The sequence below is a fragment of the Primulina eburnea genome, chromosome 13 (genome assembly GCF_022965805.1).
Source record: "Primulina eburnea isolate SZY01 chromosome 13, ASM2296580v1, whole genome shotgun sequence".
Lineage (NCBI taxonomy): Eukaryota > Viridiplantae > Streptophyta > Magnoliopsida > Lamiales > Gesneriaceae > Primulina > Primulina eburnea.
Window position 1 is genome coordinate 34,314,398 of NC_133113.1, and position 23,431 is coordinate 34,337,828.

At 37.4% G+C, this 23,431-nt stretch overlaps 3 protein-coding genes across 5 annotated transcripts; 1 reads left to right on the forward strand and 2 right to left on the reverse strand.

Annotated features, from left to right (window-relative positions):
* Positions 1–827: 827 nt before the first annotated feature.
* On the forward strand, positions 828–4,278 carry LOC140810120 (choline-phosphate cytidylyltransferase 2-like). Its single transcript, XM_073167938.1, has 8 exons — positions 828–1,119; positions 1,691–1,804; positions 2,144–2,239; positions 3,085–3,127; positions 3,255–3,410; positions 3,533–3,613; positions 3,815–3,925; positions 4,039–4,278. The coding sequence occupies exons 1-8, from the start codon at positions 980–982 to the stop codon at positions 4,258–4,260; spliced, it is 963 nt and encodes a 320-aa protein (XP_073024039.1). The 5' UTR covers positions 828–979; the 3' UTR covers positions 4,261–4,278.
* Positions 4,279–4,577: 299 nt separating this feature from the next.
* Positions 4,578–6,242, reverse strand: LOC140810119 (anthocyanidin 3-O-glucosyltransferase 2-like). Its single transcript, XM_073167937.1, has 2 exons — positions 6,010–6,242; positions 4,578–5,940 (listed from the first exon to the last, which is right to left on the reverse strand). Exons 1-2 carry the CDS (start codon positions 6,122–6,124, stop codon positions 4,601–4,603), a joined length of 1,455 nt encoding a protein of 484 aa, XP_073024038.1. The 5' UTR covers positions 6,125–6,242; the 3' UTR covers positions 4,578–4,600.
* Positions 6,243–8,185: 1,943 nt separating this feature from the next.
* LOC140810035 (histone acetyltransferase HAC1-like) lies at positions 8,186–18,954 on the reverse strand. Of its 3 annotated transcripts, XM_073167835.1 has the most exons (18): positions 18,791–18,954; positions 17,298–17,537; positions 16,995–17,106; positions 16,524–16,833; positions 15,941–16,447; positions 14,007–15,793; positions 12,404–12,700; positions 12,051–12,329; positions 11,767–11,895; positions 11,024–11,224; positions 10,758–10,900; positions 10,349–10,661; positions 10,051–10,190; positions 9,873–9,951; positions 9,361–9,750; positions 8,648–8,865; positions 8,383–8,476; positions 8,186–8,272 (listed from the first exon to the last, which is right to left on the reverse strand). In XM_073167835.1, the coding sequence occupies exons 2-18, from the start codon at positions 17,495–17,497 to the stop codon at positions 8,267–8,269; spliced, it is 5,205 nt and encodes a 1,734-aa protein (XP_073023936.1). In that variant the 5' UTR covers positions 17,498–17,537; positions 18,791–18,954; the 3' UTR covers positions 8,186–8,266. The 3 variants fall into 3 exon arrangements, with proteins under 3 accessions (XP_073023936.1, XP_073023934.1, XP_073023935.1); XM_073167833.1 differs by having other exon boundaries at positions 8,186–8,476; XM_073167834.1 differs by having other exon boundaries at positions 8,186–8,476; positions 18,803–18,932.
* Positions 18,955–23,431: the final 4,477 nt, after the last annotated feature.

Genomic DNA, 23,431 nt, shown 5'->3' on the forward strand with positions numbered 1-23,431 from the left:
AAAAAAAACGATTAAACTGAACGTGCATGTTCAACCAAAAAATTGTTATATTATATAAAATAATAATATAATATGGTAAATAATATAACTTAAATTCCAAAAAATTTAAATGTACATACAAATAATAATAATAAATATTTATCAATATTTAAAATCTATACAACATAAATATAATCAAATATAACCATATCAATATTTAAAAAAATCAAAATAAGCTTTAATACTATTGAAATAATATTTTAACAAAGTTCAAAATCCAAATAATCACATACGTGTAATTCAAAAATAAAATTTTAAAGTTAAATATAAGAAATAATTTATTTAAGGAATAAGAAATGATAATTTTTTTTTAAAAATAGTTGAACTAGTCGGACTAATTTTGACTAGTTTGACCGCTAAAACAATTTATAGGCTTGTCTCCGGCAAGATTTTATGAACACTTGATAAAAGTTTACAATCATCGATAATCAAATCATAAGTAGAAGTGCCTGAATTTGATATTTGAAGAACGTTATCGAGAATTTTAGCATCAGATTTCGTATTAACGCATAACATATTTAAATCTTTAATCCATATAAGTACTTATCGTATTCCTAAAACTTCTGCTAGGATTGGAAAATAGTAAATGAAATACGACCGTGTAGCTACTAATAAAGTTTCAAGAGGATAGCAAAGAACACAGCCTCTAGGGAAAAAATTGTATGCATCAACTTTATTTGTATATTTATGGTTCCGTAAGTTCTTGAAAAGTTAAATAAGATATCGAATTAGTATATCAAAATATTTCAGTATTTATTTTGGACAAGGTGGGACACCAACACGAATTTTACTCGTCAAAATTTGGCACACAAATCGATTCGGGCCGACACCTGTTGGGAAACAGTAAGTCGATCGTGTCGGAGATATATCTGTGTTCATTTAAGGAAAACATAGATTGGAGAAAGAACCAAGTGAGAGAGAGAAGGGCAACGACTGAGCGATGGGCGAGAGCGGCGTTGGTATCAGCAATTCCGTGGAACCTCCATCCTCGTCCGACCGCTACGTTCGTGTGTACGCCGATGGGATCTACGATCTTTTCCATTTCGGCCACGCTCGAGCTCTCGAACAGGCCAAACTTGCGTATGTCTTTACTGGTTTAATATATTTTTGTGGGTCTGATTTATATTTTTATTTCTTGCTATTTTTTGTGTTTTTAAAATGACCTATCGTCGAAATTTTGTTTATTGTATGCTAGGCGTTTGGTTTTATATCGATGAAGTATTATATCTTTTCTTGAATGATGGATCTGATCTATTCTGCTTCCTGTTTTTGGGAAATCTACGTTTATTTATTTACTTTTTAATTAAGGGTTGATTGCCCTGTTCCTCGTCCGCCTGAACCTGCTTCTGTGTCCCTCCATTTGCACCTAAGTGGAGTACCTTTTTCATCCGTTTTAAAACATTATATGTACTAACCTCTGTCAACTATTTTCTTAAGAAGATGATCTCCTCAAGTATATTTCGAATACATTTGAGGAGGTCATTTTCTTAAAAAAAGAGTTGACCGTGTTATTTAACCAATTTCTCCACTTTGAATTTATCTTTTCTTTGTGTTTATGATTTATTCGCGCATCAAGTTCCGTAATTTAGTCACATCGAGGCTTGTTTTCATCTATGGCGAAATGAATTTTGATGGTCATGTATCTGTGCAGCTTCTCAAATACGTACTTGATGGTTGGATGTTGCAATGATGAGACTACTCATAAGTACAAGGGAAAGACTGTTATGACCGAATCTGAGCGCTATGAATCGCTTCGCCATTGCAAGTATGTTTGCCTCTTCATGAAATGGCTTAATGTATTCTTAGCTGATTCATGATGATCTTTTGGTCCGGTCAGGACATTATTTTTCATTAATTCAGTTTAGCCACTGTTGGGTTGTTGATGATTTTTAAGCAATTATCAATGTGAGAACAAGTCGGGGTGAATCAATTTTCATCTCTCGCCTAGAATAGCTTTTTTTTTTTTTGTACCTGAGAGAGTTGATGAAAATGATCAATTGTTTTAGTTTCGTATCTATATGGATTGTTAAAATAGTTTCATTGTCTTAGCTGATGAATAGTTCGAGGACCAGATAGTGTTACACCTGGCTTCTTTGTTTGGCAGGTGGGTTGATGAGGTTATCCCTGATGCCCCATGGGTAATAAACCAGGAGTTTCTTGACAAGCACCAAATCGACTATGTGGCACATGATGCTCTTCCGTAAGTCAGAGGGTTCTATACTTCTTTTGATAGTGGCTGTATCCTTTTTTCCATTTCTTTATTATGTTAAGCGACAACGATCTAAATAAGAGTTCAGGAGAATTATATAACTATATGCAATCAGAGTCTCTGGCTTTCGTGCTTTAAACCACAACAACATAACTTTTCTTTGTGGTCATACTTTAACGGGTTTTATTCGCCTTTCCAAGTATCTTAACCTTTTCAATTGTGGTTTAATATTTATTCAATCAAACAAAATTTCAGATTTTTACCTTAAAACTACATGTTAATGAAAAAGTTCTTCAGGATCTCTTAGTTTTTGGTTCTTGAAAATTTCATGAAAAAGTTTTTTAGAAAGATACCGGGATGGTGTTATACTATGGTTTTTAATAGCTGATTTTGATTGGTAATGGCTGATATTTTATTATGATCATGTTATGATTCCTAAAGAAAAGTGAATAAAAATAACAATCACTTAATTTGTTTGTTATCTGAAAATATTTTTACAGTAAAAGAGTAAAAAGAACTTCTGAGAAGGATGAAGGAGAACCCCTTTTTGGGGGTGGAGATCTACTTCTGAAGGCAAACATAAAAAAACTATGTAAATAATAATCACGCTAGCCAATTATTCTGTGTATGGTTTTATCGGAGTTCGCAAAATGCACAAGGAGGTCTTAAGTATGCACTGCAACTGCTAGTGGGAAGTAAAACCTTATTTACTTTTTATGTTTTCCCTTTTGATTTGTTTTGTTCTTTTTACGTAGTGGTTGGATTTGTCATATATGCTAATTATCAATGAAACACTTGTTTAAACTCTTTTAATTCTTATCGTGGATTTTATACAGTTATGCCGATACCAGTGGAGCTGGAAAGGATGTGTATGAATTTGTAAGCCTGTCATTGTATTTTATAATTTTCAGCTGTAGTTTATTTATTGTCTGTGAATGTTGGTTTTGTCCTCTCTTTTCATTATGTTGACATTTGAATACCATATATTATGCTACTTTTGATACAGGTCAAAGCTGTGGGAAGATTTAAAGAGACTAAAAGGACAGAAGGAATTTCAACGTCAGACATTATAATGAGAATAGTCAAAGACTATAATCAATATGTGTTGCGGAATTTGGATCGTGGATACACAAGAAAGGAGCTCAATGTTAGCTATGTTAGGGTATGGTGTTCCTGATATTCTTATTTTCTTATTTTACTCTGGTAATTAACGGATTATGATATTTCCAATCATCTGTATTTCTAGAACTCTTGCACCACTAAGATTTGTGTAAAAACAAGCAGGAAAAGGGATTAAGGGTGAACATGAGACTGAAGAAGTTGCAAGAAAAAGTCAAAGAACACCAAGAAAAAGTGGGCGAGAAGGTAAAGTTTATTGCATTTGCATAAATTTACTTCTTCTGACCCGATGCCTATGTATTGGCTCAAGCGAAGCCTAAGAATTTAGGCTTTTGGATTTTCATGTCCTATCTGCCATAGTATATGCAACCACCACCTCTTTGATCCTGAATCCTGTTAATTGGCACCCTAAATTCTAAATCCATATGTTTAAATCCCTGTTTGCAGATACAAACTGTGGCAAAGACAGCTGGCATACATCGCAATATTTGGGTTGAAAATGCAGATCGTTGGGTTGCTGGATTTCTCGAAATGTTTGAGGAAGGCTGCCATAAAATGGTGAATACAAGTATCCATATATAGAGACACACTCACACTCACACTCACACTCATGCATACATTCTAGGTCCAACTGAAATGTACTTTCAACATCGGTCCAAACTTGTGTTCAGGGAACGGCCATTAGGGACCGGATTCAAGAACTAAGCCAACAGGGACAGGGATTGCTACTAAACGGGCAAAGAAGTAGCGATGACGACGAAGATGTTGAGGACGAGTATTATTACTATGACGAGGGCGAGGACGAGTATTATTACTATGACGAGGACGAGGATGAATATTATTATTATGATGATGACGACGTAGAATACTACGACAGTGATGAGAAGAAATGACCTGCCAGTCACTGAACCTGCACTCGCCTTGCTAAGTTAAATCACTATATGTTGGGGATTGCATTAGGCTTTTGCTCTGTTTGGTGCTTTGCTCTTATCTTTTCTTTTCAGTTTTTTGTGGTCGGTTTGTTTTTTTTATTTTTTATTTTTTTATTATTATTATTATTATTTATAGTTTCGTACTAGCCATCTGAACAATGATGAAAGTATATTTTTTGCTTCGTTATTGTTTTGAAAAAAAAAAATTGTTTTGGAAACACAGTCATGGGCATTTTGTCCTGTTTTCCTTCAAAAAATTTGTGTTTTTGGATGAAATATAAGAAAAATATGGTAATTTTAATCAGTTAAGAAGAAATTTGGTAATAAGCCTCCCCAATTGATTATAGGAAGACCCACCTTCCATCACACAAATCCTACTCTTTTCACTCATCTTCTTCATCCTCTTCCTGGCTTCGCTCTCACCATCCATGAGCTCCCTTATTTGCCTTTCGACTTCGAACCGTTTCACCATCTCTCCTTCCTTGCACCTCTCGTGATAACTCAAAGCAATCTCCACCCCCAATCCGAGATCCCTCGCCACTTGGAACGCATTCATCTGCTGCTCCGCGTGCAGCGGCCATGTTGCGATTGGTACCCCGCACCAAACGCTTTCCAGCACCGAGTTCCATCCGCAATGAGACACGAACCCGCCAACTGACTCGTGTGAAAGAACGTCTAGCTGCGGCACCCACCCCACCACTTTCCCGATCCCAGATGTACGATCCAGGAATCCATCCGGGAGTACTTCGGCGTGGCTGAAGTATTCGCTGGGGAAGACTGCAAGTTTCTCGTTAGGGGATTGGCGGCGCAGAGCCCATAAGAAACGGTGTCCGCTGAGTTCCAGGCCGTGGGCTAGTTCTTTCACTTGGTCTGCGTGAAGACTCCCCTGGCTGCCGAAGCACACCAACACCACAGACCTAGGCGGCTGCTCGTCCAACCATTGGATTATCTCCGAAGACCGGGAATCTGAAGACGGCGTTCGATTTAGAATGGGCCCAACCGCGAATATCGGCGAGGTCATGGATGGACCGTAGGCTGAATCCTGCGAAAACGAGTCAAGGGCAAAAGATTCGAGCTCTGCAAACGTGTTTATGATTATTCCCTTGGCTCTCCTATAATCACGAGCATAGTGAAGGAATCTGTCCAGCCACAACTCCTTCTCCACCAATACAAGAGGAAGGGCTTCCGGCGGAAATGGGTTCGCTAAGCTCGGGATCTGCAAATCAGATCCCGAGTTCTTCAATTCGCACACATCTTGATTCTTCTCATCATGGAGGACCTGAAAGTGAAGCATAGCACCCAGGAAACTCGCCGGAGAAGTGAAGAACACGTAGCTCGGGAGATTGAACTCCTCGGCTACATCTATCATCGGCGTGCACAGCATGTCGACCACCACAGAGACAGCGTTCGAGCTGCGGATGAATTCGGCGACGTTGGATCGTTGGCTGAGGACGAGGTTGTGGATGAAGTATCCACGTGTTTTGGAGCTCCACTCCGGCGCCGCCTCTGTGGGAGGGAGGTGGAAGAAGCTGACTCCTGGAGAGTGATCATTAGTGAGCTTGTCCATGAAGGAGCCGCTGACGGTGTCCACATAATCCGGCAGCTTCATAAGCAGTACTGTCACGGAGAGTTTCCTTGTGCCTGTAAAACGTACCACTGAAGGTTGTGTACAATCCGGAAAGTGAAGATATATTAAAATCGTGTTCGTACCCGGGGAAATCGTTGTTTGCCGATGAACGATGAGATTGGCGAATTCGACGATTTGGACGTGACCCATCACCGGCCATGGGATGAAAATCAATTCGCCATTGCTGGACTCCTCCATTATTCTCTCTCTTCCTGCAGCTAGCTAAATGATACCTCAACTTTACATAAAATTTACTGGTTTATTTTTTGTTTTGTAAGAGAGAAATGTTCCGAGTATATCATATGATAATTCAAAAATATAGACGAAATTAACATTTTTTTTTATAAAATTTAAATATAATTAATATTAAGATTTCGTTATAATGATTCATTAACAGCTGCACCCAATTTATTGTTGTTTTTTTCTCTCACGCATCGACTATAAGGGCTATTCGAGCACGTGCGTGCGTTGGCTGTTGAAATTTTTTATGAATTTAATATTTTTTATATATATTAAAAAGTTCACTTATTCTTTTTTATACTGTTGGTTAGTGTCGGGTGGGGATTTCTAAACCTAATCTAATCTAATTATTTAAACATTGCAAGCAACTTTTGATCTTGACTCACCTTTACAATACTGGTCAAGGATACCCAAGAAATACAGAGATGAAAAATAAATAAACTAGTTGCTAATTTTTTTCATTATTATTTCTTGATGAACTGAAATATTAATAATATGTCGGAACTACCAAGATTTAAATGATTCTAAGTTTCTGTTGGAAATCACAAGTTGCCGGCTGGCAGGTAATTGGAGAGATCTTGTAAATGAAGCTGGATTGGATCTTTCTTTTTGTTCTTCTTGAAATGCTTTGACGCAGCTTTCATTACTTTAGCCCATTTCTGCAAAAAACGACACACAAAAATGGCAATGAATCCATACATTTATTCTGTCAAATAGTAAATCCAAGAATATAGTAACAAATAAAATCTTATTACTAAACAAAAATATACACAATCGTCAATAATACATCCACCGGTTATTACATGAACTGGAAAGCATACCTTTCTTGGTGTCGGAGAAGACGTCTTAAGGCGACCGGAAGACGGGACCGGAGAAAAACCAAAAGACTTCCTCTTGCTCATCTTCATTCTGGTACATGCAAATGTTATCGGAGACAACACGGGTGAACTTTTTCCTGATATTGGCCGCAAATTTCATGGAACTTTTAAGCAACCCCGTGAAATCATTTCCATCGTACTGCAGCTTTCTTGAAAGTTATAGGCATCCATCTCGGCCATTACCAAAGGTCCGAGGAACCAAAGGGGACCAAATAGAGCTCTGGGAGTAATCGAAGTCGAAGGCAGAGTTGTCCGGAAACTTGGAAAGAAGCTCACTGGACATGGATGATTCCAAATACTCCACCACTTTTAGTGGTGCTAATGGGTGTACATCAGAAGAACTGTGAGACATTGGGGGAAAAATTGCAGAGATTTGTGGGATTTGCCGAGTTTTAAGGCGGGATGGAAGAAGTGGGGGAGAGGCCAACACATTAATTTTGTTATATTTGTAAGAATAAATTGAGTGGAGAATTTACGTGGAGAATGGAGGACCAAATATAATAATACATTGAAGTATTAAAAAAAAAGTTTAATTGATTTTTTTTAAAAGACATGGATTTAGTTTGATTTATACCGGATATATGCATGAATAAATGTTAAAATTACACTCTCCCAACTGAGCTGAAATTAAGGAGAAATTGTTCTAAAAAATTTCTTTTAAAAAAAAGAAAGTAAAAAATTAGGAGAATAAAAGGACGGCCTACCAAAATTTAGATGAAAAGATATGTTGTCTTTCACTCAAAAATTGCCAATCAATCAGAAACTATCATTCAGGTGATCAAGTATCTAGTTCCATGATACTTTGCGATTTTAATTGGAGATGCTTCATAATGTGCATCAATGAAAATTAGTAAAAACAAAAGAGCAATTGAAAAGGAAGTATTTTGTCATGAGCTTGTAGACAAAGTGACACCCATATACCATTCAAAGAAAAAATTGATAGAAATATATGCTTAAAATTTTGAAACTATTGTGACGACTATAAACAAATTAATAACTTTTTTTTTTACAATAAAGACTATAATCACACTAATATAGACATCTTTCTTTCGAATGACACAGTTGGCTGTAACAGTCTCGGATGCACAAAACCTCCTCTCTATAAGCTTTGCATGGAGATCCAAGAACCAAAAAATTGAGCTCCAAGTAATGAAACAAAACTCTTGCGGATCCAAGTAAATTTTTTTCAGAGCAAACCAAGCTTCCAGGAACGGAATTTCAGCTACCTCTATAACAGGGTTTGAACAATGTAGTATCAAGCGTATGATTTATTTGCAGTGTGTGTTCAAAGAGCGACTACTTTATATGTACGGTAGAAGATCAAGAACTGCAAGCAACCTCTGCCGCACGTTGCCTCATCATTTCCATCACAGCAGCTCTTCGTCGGGACTCAGACTGCTGTTGCAGCCGTTTCATATGTACTCTCAAGTCCCTTGACGAATAATGTGAGCATATAAAAATACAGTTCCACAACAAAATCAAGGGGTCGATGAAAAGGAAAATTACAACAGGTGTGTGTGTGCATGCACAGGAAGGTGTTTTATGTCTGTTTAATATTATTTACACCTAATTATTGTTATTAAGCTCCATTTTATATACAAACCTGCATCGTGGCACAAGGCATTCAGATTCTTTACATGCTTGAGAATGAATTTGAAGGATACGCCACATTCTCCTACAAGGAACACAACCGCCAGCTGCACGTTTTTTGCACGTCCTAGCATGGAGGAAAAGTCCTTTCACCCCGCGACAATTAGGGTACTGGCAATTTAGAGAGCGGCACATGGAAGCATGCACCAGAAGATCGAGCATTTTCGTTAGCTGCAAAACCAAACAGACATGGGAAGAACTCAGGTTGTTGATGTTCAACACATTTCGGTGGTAAAAATTTGACAGTCATCATACGAGTAGACATATTTTAATTAGAAAAGGAGAATCAATTTCACATTGGAAGAACCTTCATCCGCAATAGCAAAAGAACGATAAATGGCCACACGGTACTACCTTCTACCTATGTATTTTGGTCACCAATGGATGTCAAGCACCTTAAACTTGTCGAAGACAGAGCTTTTACCCGTCTAAAACACACTAAAAAGTCTAAGAAAGTAGAATGGCACAAAAACTTGAAACGACTCTGAAAAAGACACGACGAAAAATAAAAGCTCTACATCAATGTAAAACAAAACAGAAGTACAACAATAACAAGTCAAAAGAGCAGAACGGCAGAAGCTTAAAAACTGAGTGGAAGAAACAACACTAAAATAAAAGCTCGAGAACAATGTCAAACAAAAACAAGAAAATAGAAGTACTACTAACCTGTATGACTCGTGATTCCCTGGCTCCTATATTTTGCACATCGCGATCATTGGAAGGATTATTAGTCAACTTATGAGGATGATCAATCCCTCCTTCCTTTTGATAACAGACATTGCATATCTCATAATCTGGGCACGTTTCACAACGCCAACCTTGACCAGCTTCTATAACAAGACGACATACACTGCATGTTGCTAGAAACGAGGGGGCCGTGGGATTATGAAGATGGTAAAGAATCATCATTGAGGAATGTTTAGCCCGGCGAAGGGTGTCATATTGATAATTGTTTACTTGACACAGGTTCATAAATGCCTGTCTGGTATCAAAGAATTCACTCACTAGAATACCATCTTTGTCTTTGGTATCATCAGGAACTCCAGTAATTTGAACCTGAAGGTAATACTATTCCTTAAACCCTTTACCAAAGGTAAATCTCGTGAAAGGAATACAGAACCATTGAAAATACAAAAACCATGTCAAGTTGCGAGCAGGTTTTGATTATGAGGACTTACAGGATGAAGGGCATGCCTGTCCTTGTGGTTTACAGGATGTCTCTCTCGGTCTTCAAGTTTTTGTTCTGCATCATAGCACCTGGAGAAAAATATGTTATTAGTTTCAGCATGCAGCATTTTGGAAACTGAAAAAACAGAAAAGTTTTTACTATGATAAAGGGTTAGCATGATCCCTTACATGTCACACAGCTGAAATTTTTTGCACTGTTTGCAAACCCAACGATTTCCAGAGACCATTAGAATGCAGCAGTGAGTGCATGTGTGCTGCAAGTGAACCATAATAAAATCTTCTTTCATTGGAGATATTGTCCCACCAAGCTATGGAAAAAATAAGCGAAGCTTGTAAGAAAAAATTAATGGAAGTAGCAACTGTGCTCTTACCTCGAAAAGAGCTAGAAAGTATGATGGTCACCCTAATATTATTGCATTGAGAAGCCATAACATATTAATGATGAGCAATAGAACAACAGGGATACCTTATGCAACAACAGTAAATCTTTTGATGCATTGCCGGTAAGATCAGTTTGGCCAGATGCCTTCAAAGCTCTTTTAGTAATGGTCTTTTTCAAAAAACCTTTCTTCTGTTGTTTTATCCCATCATCTTCTTGTTGCATTTGATATATGATGTCCTCTGCCGAACCAGGCCAATAATCTCCATCGAAATATGGCAACCGAGCTGCAGTCACCTTTGCTTTAGATTCCCCAGTGCAAACAAAGAAATGGTCATACAGATTTGTAAGCTCGACTACAATATTTTCCCTTTCAGCTTTCTTTAACATGGACAAATACCTGAGACAAAAGATGCAATTAAAATTTAAACGGAAATTATTAGCATTTGTATCTCTAGAAATCAACAGTCTCATTATCAGAAATTGCCAGACATACCACTCCCGGAGTTTATCAGATTTTGGTGTCTTCTGTATTTCTGGGTGGCAATATAAAATATAGTCTTCACCCTTCGTTGGAGGGCAAGCCCATATGTAGCAGCTTGTGAAACCACGCTGTTTGCAATAATCTAGGTATCCAATCTGGAAAGGAACATGCAAAAATATTAATGGTATTCACTTCATCGAAGTGAACAAATGATTTTGTGACTAAAGGAATTGGCAACAAGATCAAATAAACAAAAGCCAATGAACTTGGTAACTTGCCAAAATTTCATGGTACACAAATGTACGAAGTGCCTCTCCTGTCACTGCTCTGATATCTGGCCTGAAATATTTAACAGAATCTAGATATGCGAGGTAGACTCGGCGATGATTTGGCTGCTGACATTCTGATCCAAATTCTTGAACATACATGCCGAATAGGCATACTTCAACACCTTCAATGTTTTGAAATAAGAGTATTACCTGAAACATAAAAGCTGAAGTTTCAAAGAATTTTCTTAAAAGAGAGATCAATAAATGGTAATGAATAACATTCTTAAAAATATACATCTTCTTCCTTCTTTTACAGAAAGGTAACAAACTAATGCATAGACGTATTTCAAATGGTACATCTAAAATTATTTTTTCCACGTTCTTAGTTAAGGTCCCATAAACCACCCAATTACCAAACACACAATGGCAGTATCAGCATTCAGCAACCGCACTTAAATGTTTAGTTAATAGTTAATCAACTTTAGATAATTTATTTGCTGTTCTCTTGAACGCTCTCACAACAGTATGCATATTACGATAATGGAGCTTATGATTCGGCTAAACACGACTTCGAAGAAGCAACCTCTATATAAGCAAAGAGCAGTAGCAAGATGCGACTTGTTCGGAATACAATATTTGTTAATAACTTTCGCAAACATGGCACAATCGAAATGAAGAAAAAGTTTTAAATTGCATATAAGATAGAAGTCATTCAGATGAGAGAAAAATTCATGACATTCCATAAGCAACACCTTAGATTTATACGAAAACTCTGTTGGATAATTTTTCTCTTGAAAAATTTCAGAAAACCGCGGTTTGACTTCCATTTTTTTGTTCACTGATGACACAACTCTTACAACAAGTGCTTCTGCTCCAGGTACCTGAAAATTAATATGATAATAATAAAATAGACAAGAGCAAAAGAAATGAGAAGTATTTCTTGCTATGCAATCACATAACTTGTAATACAAAGAAGACAAAACTTCCCCTTTCCATAATAAGAATATGTGTGTGCCCATATGTATGAGAGAATCACCTCATCATAAGCTTTGCCTTGACGTAATGCTCTCTCCTGCCTTTCGTGCTTAAGGCGACTGAATAATCGCTGCTCTATATGATCACTCAAAATTGTTTTTGGCAAATCTTTTGCTCCAAGAACAGAACTGTGTGGCAATGGAATTCGCTCTCCTCTTTCAACTTCTAATATATAACAGTTTGGGCAGGTGTACTCAGCTTGTCCACCATCGTTTCTTTTACCATTAAATAATGCACATATTTGATGTTGCCAAGCTTCACACTTGTCGCATTGAACCCACTGCACAAAATAAATTCAATTTGCAAGGGAGTAATCTCAGAGCCCCAACATAGAGTAAATAAAAAGTGGCATACCGCTTCTTCAGGGTCGTCATCATTTTTCTTCTTCTCCACCCTAGCCTTTGGAATGGAAGTTCTATCAACAACAATGGCGTCTCCGCGAGCATCGTTATAGCATGGAATACAGAAGGAATGACGAGTGTCACCAGCTCCAAAGGTGTAATACATTGCATTTCTTTTAATTCGAGCGCCACAAGGTGTACAATATATAGGAAGTGGTTCAAAGTTAAGCTTCTCAACTGCACACAACTGACAAGAATTTTCATTCATTGAATGTGCCATTGCTTGATTCTTTTCTGCTTTTGATTTGCTCTGTGTAATATAAGATGAAATAATAACTTCATCAGAGGGTGGAAGTTCGATAATCAAACACACAAGGGGCGTATACAGTTGAGCATAAACTTTATTGAGAAAATTAGTCCAAGCATAAATGAATAAGATTTAGCTTCTGGGAAATGCCAAGTGTAAAAACTATCTGCTATGACCCCAAACCTGATCGTACAACAAAATCAAAATCCCAATCCGAATAATAAATCAAATCAAAACTGCATATCAAGTTATGGTTACCAACTGAAAGATGAAAAGGGTTCAAGTTTATTGAGCAAATTACTTATTAATGTGCAAGGTTTACTTAGTTATTTATTAGTTAAGGCATAAATAATGCTTATGGGCCTTAAAAACTTGTTTATGTTTCATTATATATGTATCCTTTTAATAGCTTATTATCATGAAGCACACTAGACTTTATTTTAAGGTCACACCAGGTTGATAGCTTAGGGTTTTCTCGCATATATTGTAGATAAATGAACTTTTGTGGGAGTAAGACAATTTTCATCAATAAAAATTGAGTTATTCTCTCAAATTTGGGAGCAATTCTACAAGATTTACAAACAAAAAGAAGCTATCAAGATTCGTTTGTGTGATGCTCAAAACCCAAACTTATCATCTACAGATCATTGAAGAGTGCCATCCAACAACTCCACAACTTTACTAGATCTACAAACAAATCAAATTGTAATGTTAGATTGGTCAAGTCCAAACCAAGATCTCGCTTTGGGGAACTAGGTTGGGTATAGTGGTGTTTGTGATCAACTGAAGACATCTTGATAAGTAGTCAGAGTGTTGATCAGGGTCCCTTCAATCTATCGTTGGAGTTCTCATTACTTTCTTTCGAGAGGAAGAGAGGACAAGGGAGGGAGAGACCATCAAAATAAAATAGAAAATTTGGAATTTGAAAATGTTAATGAGTATGACACCAAAGGCAAAAATAAGATACAAAAATTGAAGCCATGCTTCAACCTGCTGTTTCCGCATCTATCTACTCAATCACCCACAAGTCACAATATCGAACTTTGTTAGACACGAAATTATTAGAATTGTCATGTTAGCTAGAAAAAATAATCACCACTTTTCATACTTCCTGTTTCATATAACGAAATTTAATTCTAGTGAACTACCCACAACTTTTACAACGAAGATGCTTTCTCGTGTTGAAAAGTAACACCCACAGACCTGGGGGATTGGTCCTCTTTAAAATAAATAAATAAACTATAACTGCAGCAATTCCATGTGCAAATAACTTGATTAAACATACAACATAGGCACAATGAAGACTGACCTGACCGACCCATTGTCTAAGTCCTTTAATGTGTTGCCTGACTTGTTCAGGAGTAAACAGTTCAGTTAATGACACGCCATTTATTTTTGGCTTCCCAGACTTGGATGCATTGTCACAAGAAATCAACATAGTTTCTGGTTTAGATTGATCCATTTCTTTCTCTATCTGAATGAAGTCCTGCGCACCAAATACAGATGGATTACTTGATAAATTAGGTTCGGCATCAGGCCTTCTAGCACTGGTATCATCTAAGTTATCATTTTTCATTTCCACATTCTTATGATTAGACTGCCGAACACTCTCATGGATCTCCACTCTTACTTCAGAACTTTCAGATTTCACAGGGATATGAGAATCATCGTACAGTTCAGGACGCTGTGCATCTTGGAGAAGAAGTTCATTTCTTACATCACTAACCAGGGAGGGAGACCTCACACCTTCCGAGACAAAAAATGGGGACTTTTGTTCAGTTTTTATCCGTTTACGAGAAGGTTCTAGATCTTCTGAATTTTTAGCTATCACTGAGCTTGTCCTCAAACCTGACTGTCCAGCGATTTCAGCAGTATCGCAGGTCTTACTGGATCCATTGACAGGGCAAAGCAACACTGGTCTGAGATCTGAACAAGCAACTGCCTTCCTCTGCGCTAGTAGAAAATTTTTAACAGGTATACAAACCGGGCAACTTGCATTCTGGCAGTGCCTGCGATGATCGAGTATACCCTTGGTATCATTACAACGAGGAAACTGACACTTAATTGCATTGCAACAATCCAAATGAGCCAACAGCTTTTGTGCCAATATGCAGTTAGATTCTTGGCATTTCCCCACTGGTGCAGAACATTTCCTAGCATGCAGCAAAAACAAGATCCATCTCTGTTGGTTCTTAAAGTCCAGCTCACGATTAATGAAATTAGATCTATATAAAGCTTTGTCAACAGTTAGAGGTTTGGCTGATCCAGAGGCATCATGTTGGTCATTTACCGATACTTTGGAGCACATATTGTTTCTCTGATCTTCATCTATCCCACAAACTTCGTGACCAGAGTCCTCTCTAATAGTTTTATCTAGTTTGGGTCTCCCTGATACACGAGATCCATCTTGAGAGTTGGAATACCATTGACCGCATAATGCTCCATTATGTCGGATGCCAATGGAAATATCCTTGAAATCATTTTGAGGATTAGCAACAAAATGTTGTGGATGCGATAACTGTTGCATCTGATCTGAACTTTGAGTTAATGGTGTAGCTCGAGAGTGGTCTTCCATGGAATTCTGTTGGAACTGATTATGAATATCAGAAAACTCGGATGGCTCAGAGACCTGCAAGTGCAGACCATCATTACGAAGCTCATTTTTTAGACCAGACTTGTACCCAGGAACTGTACTAGATGATTGGTGAGACGGACTAAAATTATTTTTCTTTAACAAAAGCTGGTCTTCATTTTGCTGCTTTTGGAGTCCGACAACTTGCTGGCAATGAAACTGATTGTACGGTTGTTCAAGTTGCTGATGTTGAAGGCATTGTACAACATTTTCTTTCACTGGACAATTCGACAGATGGTTCATTTTTTCCAATTCATCTATTGATTCAGTCTTCACGTTTTTCATCTGTTGATTGAAGTGAATGCTTGGTCGATTAGTCATCAAATGTGAGTTTATTTTTGGCATGGATCGTGACGATGTAGCATTCAGACTCTCGTCATTTGTCATAGATCCAACAGAAGTTACAGGAAGATTAAAGCTACCCGATCCCAAAGCATAAGCTGCACTAATTTCGTATCCATCACCTGAAAGTAGGTTGGTTGCAATGAGAATACAATTAAAAACAAGCATGAATATTACTATTTCTTTCTTTTTTTCCCACCAAATCACAAGATCCAAAATTAATTTTAGGATAGAGGAACAAGTATTTAGAGAAGAGAGAGCAACAGTACCTTGCATTATTGGATGATGATGCTGATCAAAACGTTCATGCAAGGGCTGTGCAGAGTTGTCAGTTAAATAGCACTCAGAGGTTCCCGCACTATTAATTTGGGAAATATTATTTGCCATAATCCCCACCTCTCCACTTACGGGTCCATTTGATAATCCATTAGACTTCTGTTCAAAGGTAGATCTAATTCCACTACCCATATGACCCCCAATATCACGTGAGATATGACTATTTTGACCACCAAACTGCGGGTTTTGTTGCGTAGACTGTGCAGCACTTGAAAAGATTTCAACAGTAGGGAACATGGAAATATTTTTAGATGACTTTAGATTCATAGGACATGAATTAACAGCCTTATCACTCAAGCCATCATTATTAGGATTATTAAATCCAGGAGTGGGGATCATTTGACTCCTAATTTTTTGTACACCAACTGATGATACCATGTTGATACTCCCAGAATTATTTGAGAAGCCATTTGATTGTTGATATAAACCAGCCAAAGATCCTGAAAGAAATATCCAGTGAGACAAGAAAGCAACGGCAAGTGAATATCGTGTTTCCAAATCTCAAGCCAAAATTACCATCATATGAATTTAAAGAGCCACAAGGCGCACTTCCAGAAGGCACATTTCCAGCTGGGAAGAAGCTCCCGTTGTTGAAAGTGGGTGATACAATTGTGTTAGTACCATTGCTCGAAACGACAGAACTATCCACAGAGGTACTCATCAGGGTAGAATTGTTAGTTCGTGACAATCCAGGAGTTGGAATCATCATACCAATGGGAAAAGATGAACTGACGTGCGAAAACTGCTGGTTGTCATCCCTCATAGGCGGGCGTTTAATCAGAGCATGCAAACGATTTTCTAAAGTTGCCATGTTCAGATACTCATCCTGAAAAAGAGGATTGGAATATGGAAGCGCTAAAGGAAAATTATATCCAACAGCATGGAACTTCTATAAAATTTCAAATTCTATAGCACCATGTCAGCGTATATGGTTTACAAGAGTCAAGAAGTACATAAGTCAATCAGAAAGGCAAATTCATACAACACCTTTGACAAAGCACTCCTGAATAGACCCTCTTCTAAACGTTTTACTATATCGATCATTTTTTTGTTGGAAAGCTCTGGAGATTGCCGCTTCCTATGCATGAGAATTTCATATCTGCAAAATAATAATAATAAAAAGCTAAAAACTTTAGTAGCATTCTTTTTATAGACATTTCACCCTGTGTGAGTTGCCCATTAGGATGAAAACAATCAACCACAAAAGTGGCACAGCCACGAGAGAGATGCGAGAGAACGTCAAAAAAATCATTTATCACATCTCAGAAAGACATTGACAAAAATTCTTACATCTTAGCCTGCATATATTTGCGTGCTTTCACAAAATCAGGATTCCTATTCAAGGCATTGTGATGGAAGCTAGGACTTTGTGTCTGGCTAGGCAAAGCACTTCCATTTTGCTGTGGTGGCCCAGGCAATGGATTGCAAGGCTGATTTGGTATTTGTCCACTAATATTCCCAGAATAGTGTGTTTGTAAACTCATCTTCATCTTCTAGGCTAATATGTAAGTTCAGCAAACCACGAATGACCTGAATTCCAAAATGTAGATACGAAGAGCTGTGTAAAACCAGTCTGTGCACTAATCAACATGTAAAGTTTCAAAACATCCAGAACAGATTTCATGAATTTTAAAAGCAAACGGCTATTGATTATACAATGAAAATCGGAAAACATGGTTCCAGATATCAGTTCCAACTTTCACCCAAATTAGCCACATTAAAATAATCAAGATTTGAAAATTTAGTTCAAAGAAACCAACTTATACAAAAAAGCAAAGCCTTTCCACTTGTAGAGCCTGATGTTCACCAGGCATACCCAACATGTCTTGTCGAACATTTTGCAAGCCTCAAACGGGAGAAAGGACAAAATTTTCGAATTTTCGATAGTATCTTTTATAAAAGATATGACTAGTGTCCAAGTCCACATCAATATGCAACACTGACTGATCAATTCTGAACTACAGGATTTCATACAATCAGAAGGAAAACAAAAATAAAGACCGTTAAGATTGGTATTCGTACTTGACTCAATCCCAAAAGCTAAGAGGAATGATTGTCCAAGTCCATATATATCACTCTCAACTCTCAAGTAAATATAGCCGATATTTGAACATTTAACACACACCAATGTCATCCAGGAATGAACAAATGAAGTGTGAAGTTTACAATTATCATGTGACAGTGCAACACATAAAGATGAGTCTTGGATAGGATGGAATCTTTCTCTGACACTGTATTAAGATTGAAACTTTAACCTGACTGAACCCAAAAACCAGGGATTGTCCAAGTCTATATATACAACTTCCAAATGATTAATCTAGTCAGTGTGTGACATTTAACATGGACAAGCAAAATAAATGGACTCTTGAGAGCTATTCACTTAATCATATGTCTAAAGCCCCTCAATGCCAACTCAGACCATGCAGCATTGACCCAAACAACAATATATAACTAAAGAAACAAACCAATGCTAAAAAAATATTGCCCCACGTCCCCATATTGCTTAAAAATTTCTCTTCTTTAATGACAGACAATAGAAGGATGATGAAACTGAGACCTATTACACGTTTTGATGGAGTCGAAATTACAACGGGAATCAAATAGAATCTAATGAATTAGGGCTTTCCCAAAAGGAATAAAATGACGGCGTGGATTTTCATGTTATATGTTTCAAATTGATCAGACAAAAACAAAAAAGAAACAATAAAACAAAAAAGAAACAAAGAAAAGAGAAACCAACAATCAGATTAAAACCCTAAAAAATCCAATAAATCGAAAAATACCAGAAAGCACACCGCAATTCAAAGCATGAAAAATTAGGCGAAGCCGAACAGGTACGAATTGTGTATGATAGAGAGAGCCGACGATTGGACGACGTCAGAAAGTAAAGGTTGACAACGGAGAAGAAGAAGAAGAAAGGGTGCGATTTTTTTTATTTATTTTATTTATTTTTATTTTTTAACAACATCCTGTTATTATTTGTTATTTTGATTTCTATTGGATACAGATAATATATTTTATTAAAATTTCAAATTATTTTATTATTATTATTATTAATTAATGATATTATGATTATTTATTCATTCGATCTCTACAAGGAAAAAAATAGTTATAATTTTAAAAAAATGTAATATCTATAAAGATAAATTTTCTATAACTTTAAATTTTGATTTATAGAATTCCATCTCGTTCGATAATTCTTTCGGAAATAGGATTGAGAAAAAATACTAAATTTTGGTATATCGATATTACCGTATCGAAAAAATATCTAATTTTCGGTAGGCAAAAATTTGTGTGAGACGGTCTCACGGCTCGTATTTCGTGAGACAGATATCTTATTTAGGTCATCCATCAAAAGTATTACTTTTTATGCTAACGCTGTGTTTGGTTGAAGTGATAGGATTATGGAATGATTATCACGTAAATGATAAGAAAAATGATTATTTATAGGTTTGTATGGTATGCTAAAAACAATGTCTTGTTTGGTTCGATTTTTAAGGACATGATTAACTAATAAATTATGTTTGTACTACCCAAAATACCCTTTAACATATTTTGCCTACTTTTCAAAGTCAGACCCACTTTTTCCTCCTACCCTCACCTTCCCGTCGAAAACGGTCGTCCCCCAAATATATTGCTAGAAAACCCTAGCACGCCTCACCGTGAACATCTCCGCTTAGATGTGATCATTCTTGCCCAAAATGTGTGGATCGTGATGTGTTCCAGCTGAGTCGTACACCCCAAGGCTTCAAATTTGGCTTCTGCACGTTCATTCTCGCTCCAAATCGAAGGAAAATTGTGAGTTTTTCTGGTTGAGCTTTACTGTTTCTTTAAAATTTGGTTTCATTATCTTTCCGTTAGCTATATGAAGGTTCAGAAAATCTGTGTTTGCGCTTTCAACAACCCTGTTGTCCTCAAATTTCGTTTCTTCAAGAAATACTTTTCATCTTCGATCTACAATTTCAGAGATGTAATAGTTTAGCTGTGTTCTACGAAATATGCTGTATTTGCGTAGGGCTTATTCCTGTACATTTTGTTTTGCAATGGCATGGCCGTACCTCAGTGACAATATTTAAATTTGTTTCAATTCATGTTTTCCATAGTTTTCATGGATGTAAAGGCACCACCACAATGCGAGTGCGGGAATGGGTATATGCTACTACGTCAAGCTGGTCAACACTCAACCCGGCCGGGGCACTATTATTTTATATGTCCTGCCGGATTGAAACATCGAAACCGATTCTTTTGGTACGATGAGTATGATGTTGAAAAGGTACATTGGAACAATGAACCATCATCGAAATATGATATGGGTTCAAATGCGTCACCAAATCCCACTTGTCCTGCAACTTTTCGCCGGCACGCACAAGCATGCAATGAAACAGCTTGTTCACAATCTTCGACTGTGAATAATGGCGAAACAATGGACACGAAACAACACGTTAGCACGGAGTCGGTTATGCCATCGACAACATCCGGGATACCAAATAATGCAGTTGACCACACACCTTTAACTGTTGAACAAGTTTGTTGTTGTTTTGGATGCTTATGCCTATTACTGTGTTTGATGATGTTTTTCATGCTTGTTATTATTATTTCAAAGTGACTAGTACTAACTGTAGGTTAATTGTTATGTAATATGTGGGTGCAAATTGTAGAAGACCGTGTTCTTTGCTATCGTAAATGTGTTTTAGTTCTTGTTCTTTATCTACTTTGTTTTAGTTTAGCTTGTGATGTTGAACAGAGATTGTCATGTGCAATATAATTTACAGTGTGCTGTGCAATAGAATGTTAGTTATATAATTTAAGACTGTTCAACGACTTTTCAGATTGTGCTGTTCAATATAATTTACATTCCCCGATCAATGTTATTAGTTCACTTTGTGAGTTGTTATTATACTGCATTTATTTTTAGTTTGGATTTTGATGTCCAATATAATTTACACTCCACGATCATCCTTACCTTTGGCTTCTTACCTACAACGATCAATGTTATTAACCCCATCCACAGGATGCATTCAAGCAACGATGAGATGACAGTAAAGCAACCCAAACTTTCATGTTCAGATGTTTACTTGGTTTATCATTTTTACATTTTAATCATTTCCAATGCTGTTTGTAGAGGAGTTCCCATACGGCCGAGGACATTTACTTGGCAGGGAAGAAGGTGCACGAGTGTTGATTACTTGTGCTTCCTCGTTGGCATTCAGTTGCTGTACGAAATGGAGTAGTTAGGAAGTTCCACTGAACTGCAGCCTACGGAATGTAATTACATAAGATTTCAATGCTCTTCTGAAAGCACAATTCATTACTTGCTGCCGTTACGTTTATGTGCTCAATTTAATGTCATGTACAGATTCATAATGAAGGCATATGTGTAGTCTGTGACCTATATTCCCTAAAATGTCCAATCACTTAAATTTGATATGTAAGAGGATATGAAATAAATTTTGGTAGATTTGTGTGAAATAAATGCTTCTTCTGTTCTATTTAAGGGGTTGGTGTCCGATTCATTGGTGCATTTGAGATTAACATTTCTACTTTCTTTGTAGACCCAAAAATGTCTGTCACCTTTCCTACCCACTCTGATGTGTCTGTGACTAGCAAGTACGTAATTCCAGTGGTATCACTGTTATCAGATGAAGAAGTTGAAGGTGATGATGAACCTGTCCAACACACAACCACGAAGAAAAAGGTGTGTTTGTCTCCTACGTTGGCGTCTAAGAAACCAGCTGCGCGCACAACTCTTTCTGACCCTGTCGCCGACTCTTACCACAAAGAATTAATGAAGCATTTAGATACGAAGAAACGTGGCTGCAATGCCGAGACTCGCTCGAGGAACAAGCATGTGGCAATTGATAACTCTGTGCCGGTTGTTGTTATCGAGACATCCGACGACTCTGGTGGCTAAACCTGTTACAGCGCTGCGTATGTTTTGCGGTCTTGCAACCAGCCTTTTGTAACTTTTGGGTTGTATTGTGCGTGTATATATGTAGTAGGTGGATAGATTTGCAAGACTACTTTTGTCAGCTGGTGTACCACACTGGTTTGTGTAATTAACTTTTGATGGTTTCTAATGAATGACCATGCTTAAATAACCATCTGTTCTTATACACTTGTGCTGTTGACCTGTATATCCCAGGTACGTACAAGTAACAAATAAACAACTTGGACCACCACATGAATGTTTAGGTGACAGAGTGCATGTTTAAGCAATGTACAGAACTAAATTTAGAATAATGTCCAGGTTGTGGTTGTTGATAATTTTACAAAACGGAAGTATATTTTGTTATACCATTGTGGGAACCCACACATATGAATATCAGAAGACATGAGCAGACTGGTTTCCTTGGTATAGAAGTGTTACTACGTTTTCGACCACTAATAAAAATTACCAAAACAACTTCATTACAAGTTTAGACGTAACAACCGTTGAGTCAACATAAGGGTTACAACGTTTGCCATTCAAACAATATATCAATACGTCCCAAAAAAGAGTGCGAGGCAACACAAAAATACGCAAAAAGTCCCGCAACTTAAGCCATTGATTCAACTTCATTTCAGCAACCGCCGCGCTAAACTCAGTCTTCCGGCAGCACCGAGACGTAGAAACAGCGATAACTTCGCAGGGTTGTCGACCAAGAACTCAATAACAGCAACTTTCTCGTCTTCGGTCAACTCTGGAATGGTTTCCATGATCTTTATCACCTTGTCTTGTGCATTGCGCATCTTCTCATCTTCGACATCCTTCTCTTTCGCCAGTTGTTTGATAAGGTCCGTCATCGTATCTTTTGTTATGATGGCGAAATTATTTATGGCTTCCACTATCGCATCATCTTCATCATCCACTTGCTTCCTTTTTTTACCCTTGGACTTTGCAGTTGACGTTGGCCGCGACGATGGGGTTAGAGAGACGGACGTTGACTCAGCACCTCCCTCGTCAACAGAAAACATTTCATCGAGGCTCATACCTACATTGTTGGGTAGTTCAGGTGTCATGGTAAGCACCTCTTGAACTGCAGCTGCAAAATGTTCAGCTTTGTCTCCAACAGCACGATCATTACCAAATATTTCACACCAATCATGGTAATACGTCCACCTTTTGTGTCTCATTGATCGTGCACTGTTGTCTACCTACAAACAGTTACAAAAAAAAAACGATCAACAACATTTTTACAACGAACATAATTGGAAAACATGTTAAACCCAAAAATACCTTCATTAATGATTCCCATACGTCGTTCGAGGCTTCAATGGTCTTCTCTGTGTCGTTCCATCCGACACCACTCTTACTTAATATTGTCACAAGAGATCCATACAATTTCTTCCAAACATGCACCTTCGAGTTAATATGTGGGTTGCCCCTTAAGTTTGTGTCAGGGAATGAAACTTTCAGGCGATTTCCAGAAAACCTAAGTAGCCGG

Excerpts from the sequence above, each read along its gene's own strand:
- LOC140810120 (XM_073167938.1), top strand. The coding sequence starts at position 980 with ATGGGCGAGAGCGGCGTTGGTATCAGCAATTCCGTGGAACCTCCATCC. Across the intron at positions 1,120-1,690 it reads CTCGAACAGGCCAAACTTGC|CTTCTCAAATACGTACTTGA; the intron begins GTATGTCTTTAC and ends GTATCTGTGCAG. Across the intron at positions 3,411-3,532 it reads TCAATGTTAGCTATGTTAGG|GAAAAGGGATTAAGGGTGAA; the intron begins GTATGGTGTTCC and ends AAAAACAAGCAG.
- LOC140810119 (XM_073167937.1), bottom strand. The coding sequence starts at position 6,124 with ATGGAGGAGTCCAGCAATGGCGAATTGATTTTCATCCCATGGCCGGTG. Across the intron at positions 5,941-6,009 it reads GCAAACAACGATTTCCCCGG|GCACAAGGAAACTCTCCGTG; the intron begins GTACGAACACGA and ends TACGTTTTACAG.
- LOC140810035 (XM_073167833.1), bottom strand. The coding sequence starts at position 17,497 with ATGAAGATGAGTTTACAAACACACTATTCTGGGAATATTAGTGGACAA. Across the intron at positions 16,834-16,994 it reads TCAGGAGTGCTTTGTCAAAG|GATGAGTATCTGAACATGGC; the intron begins GTGTTGTATGAA and ends CCTCTTTTTCAG. Across the intron at positions 8,866-9,360 it reads GGGAATCACGAGTCATACAG|CTAACGAAAATGCTCGATCT; the intron begins GTTAGTAGTACT and ends TTGGTTTTGCAG.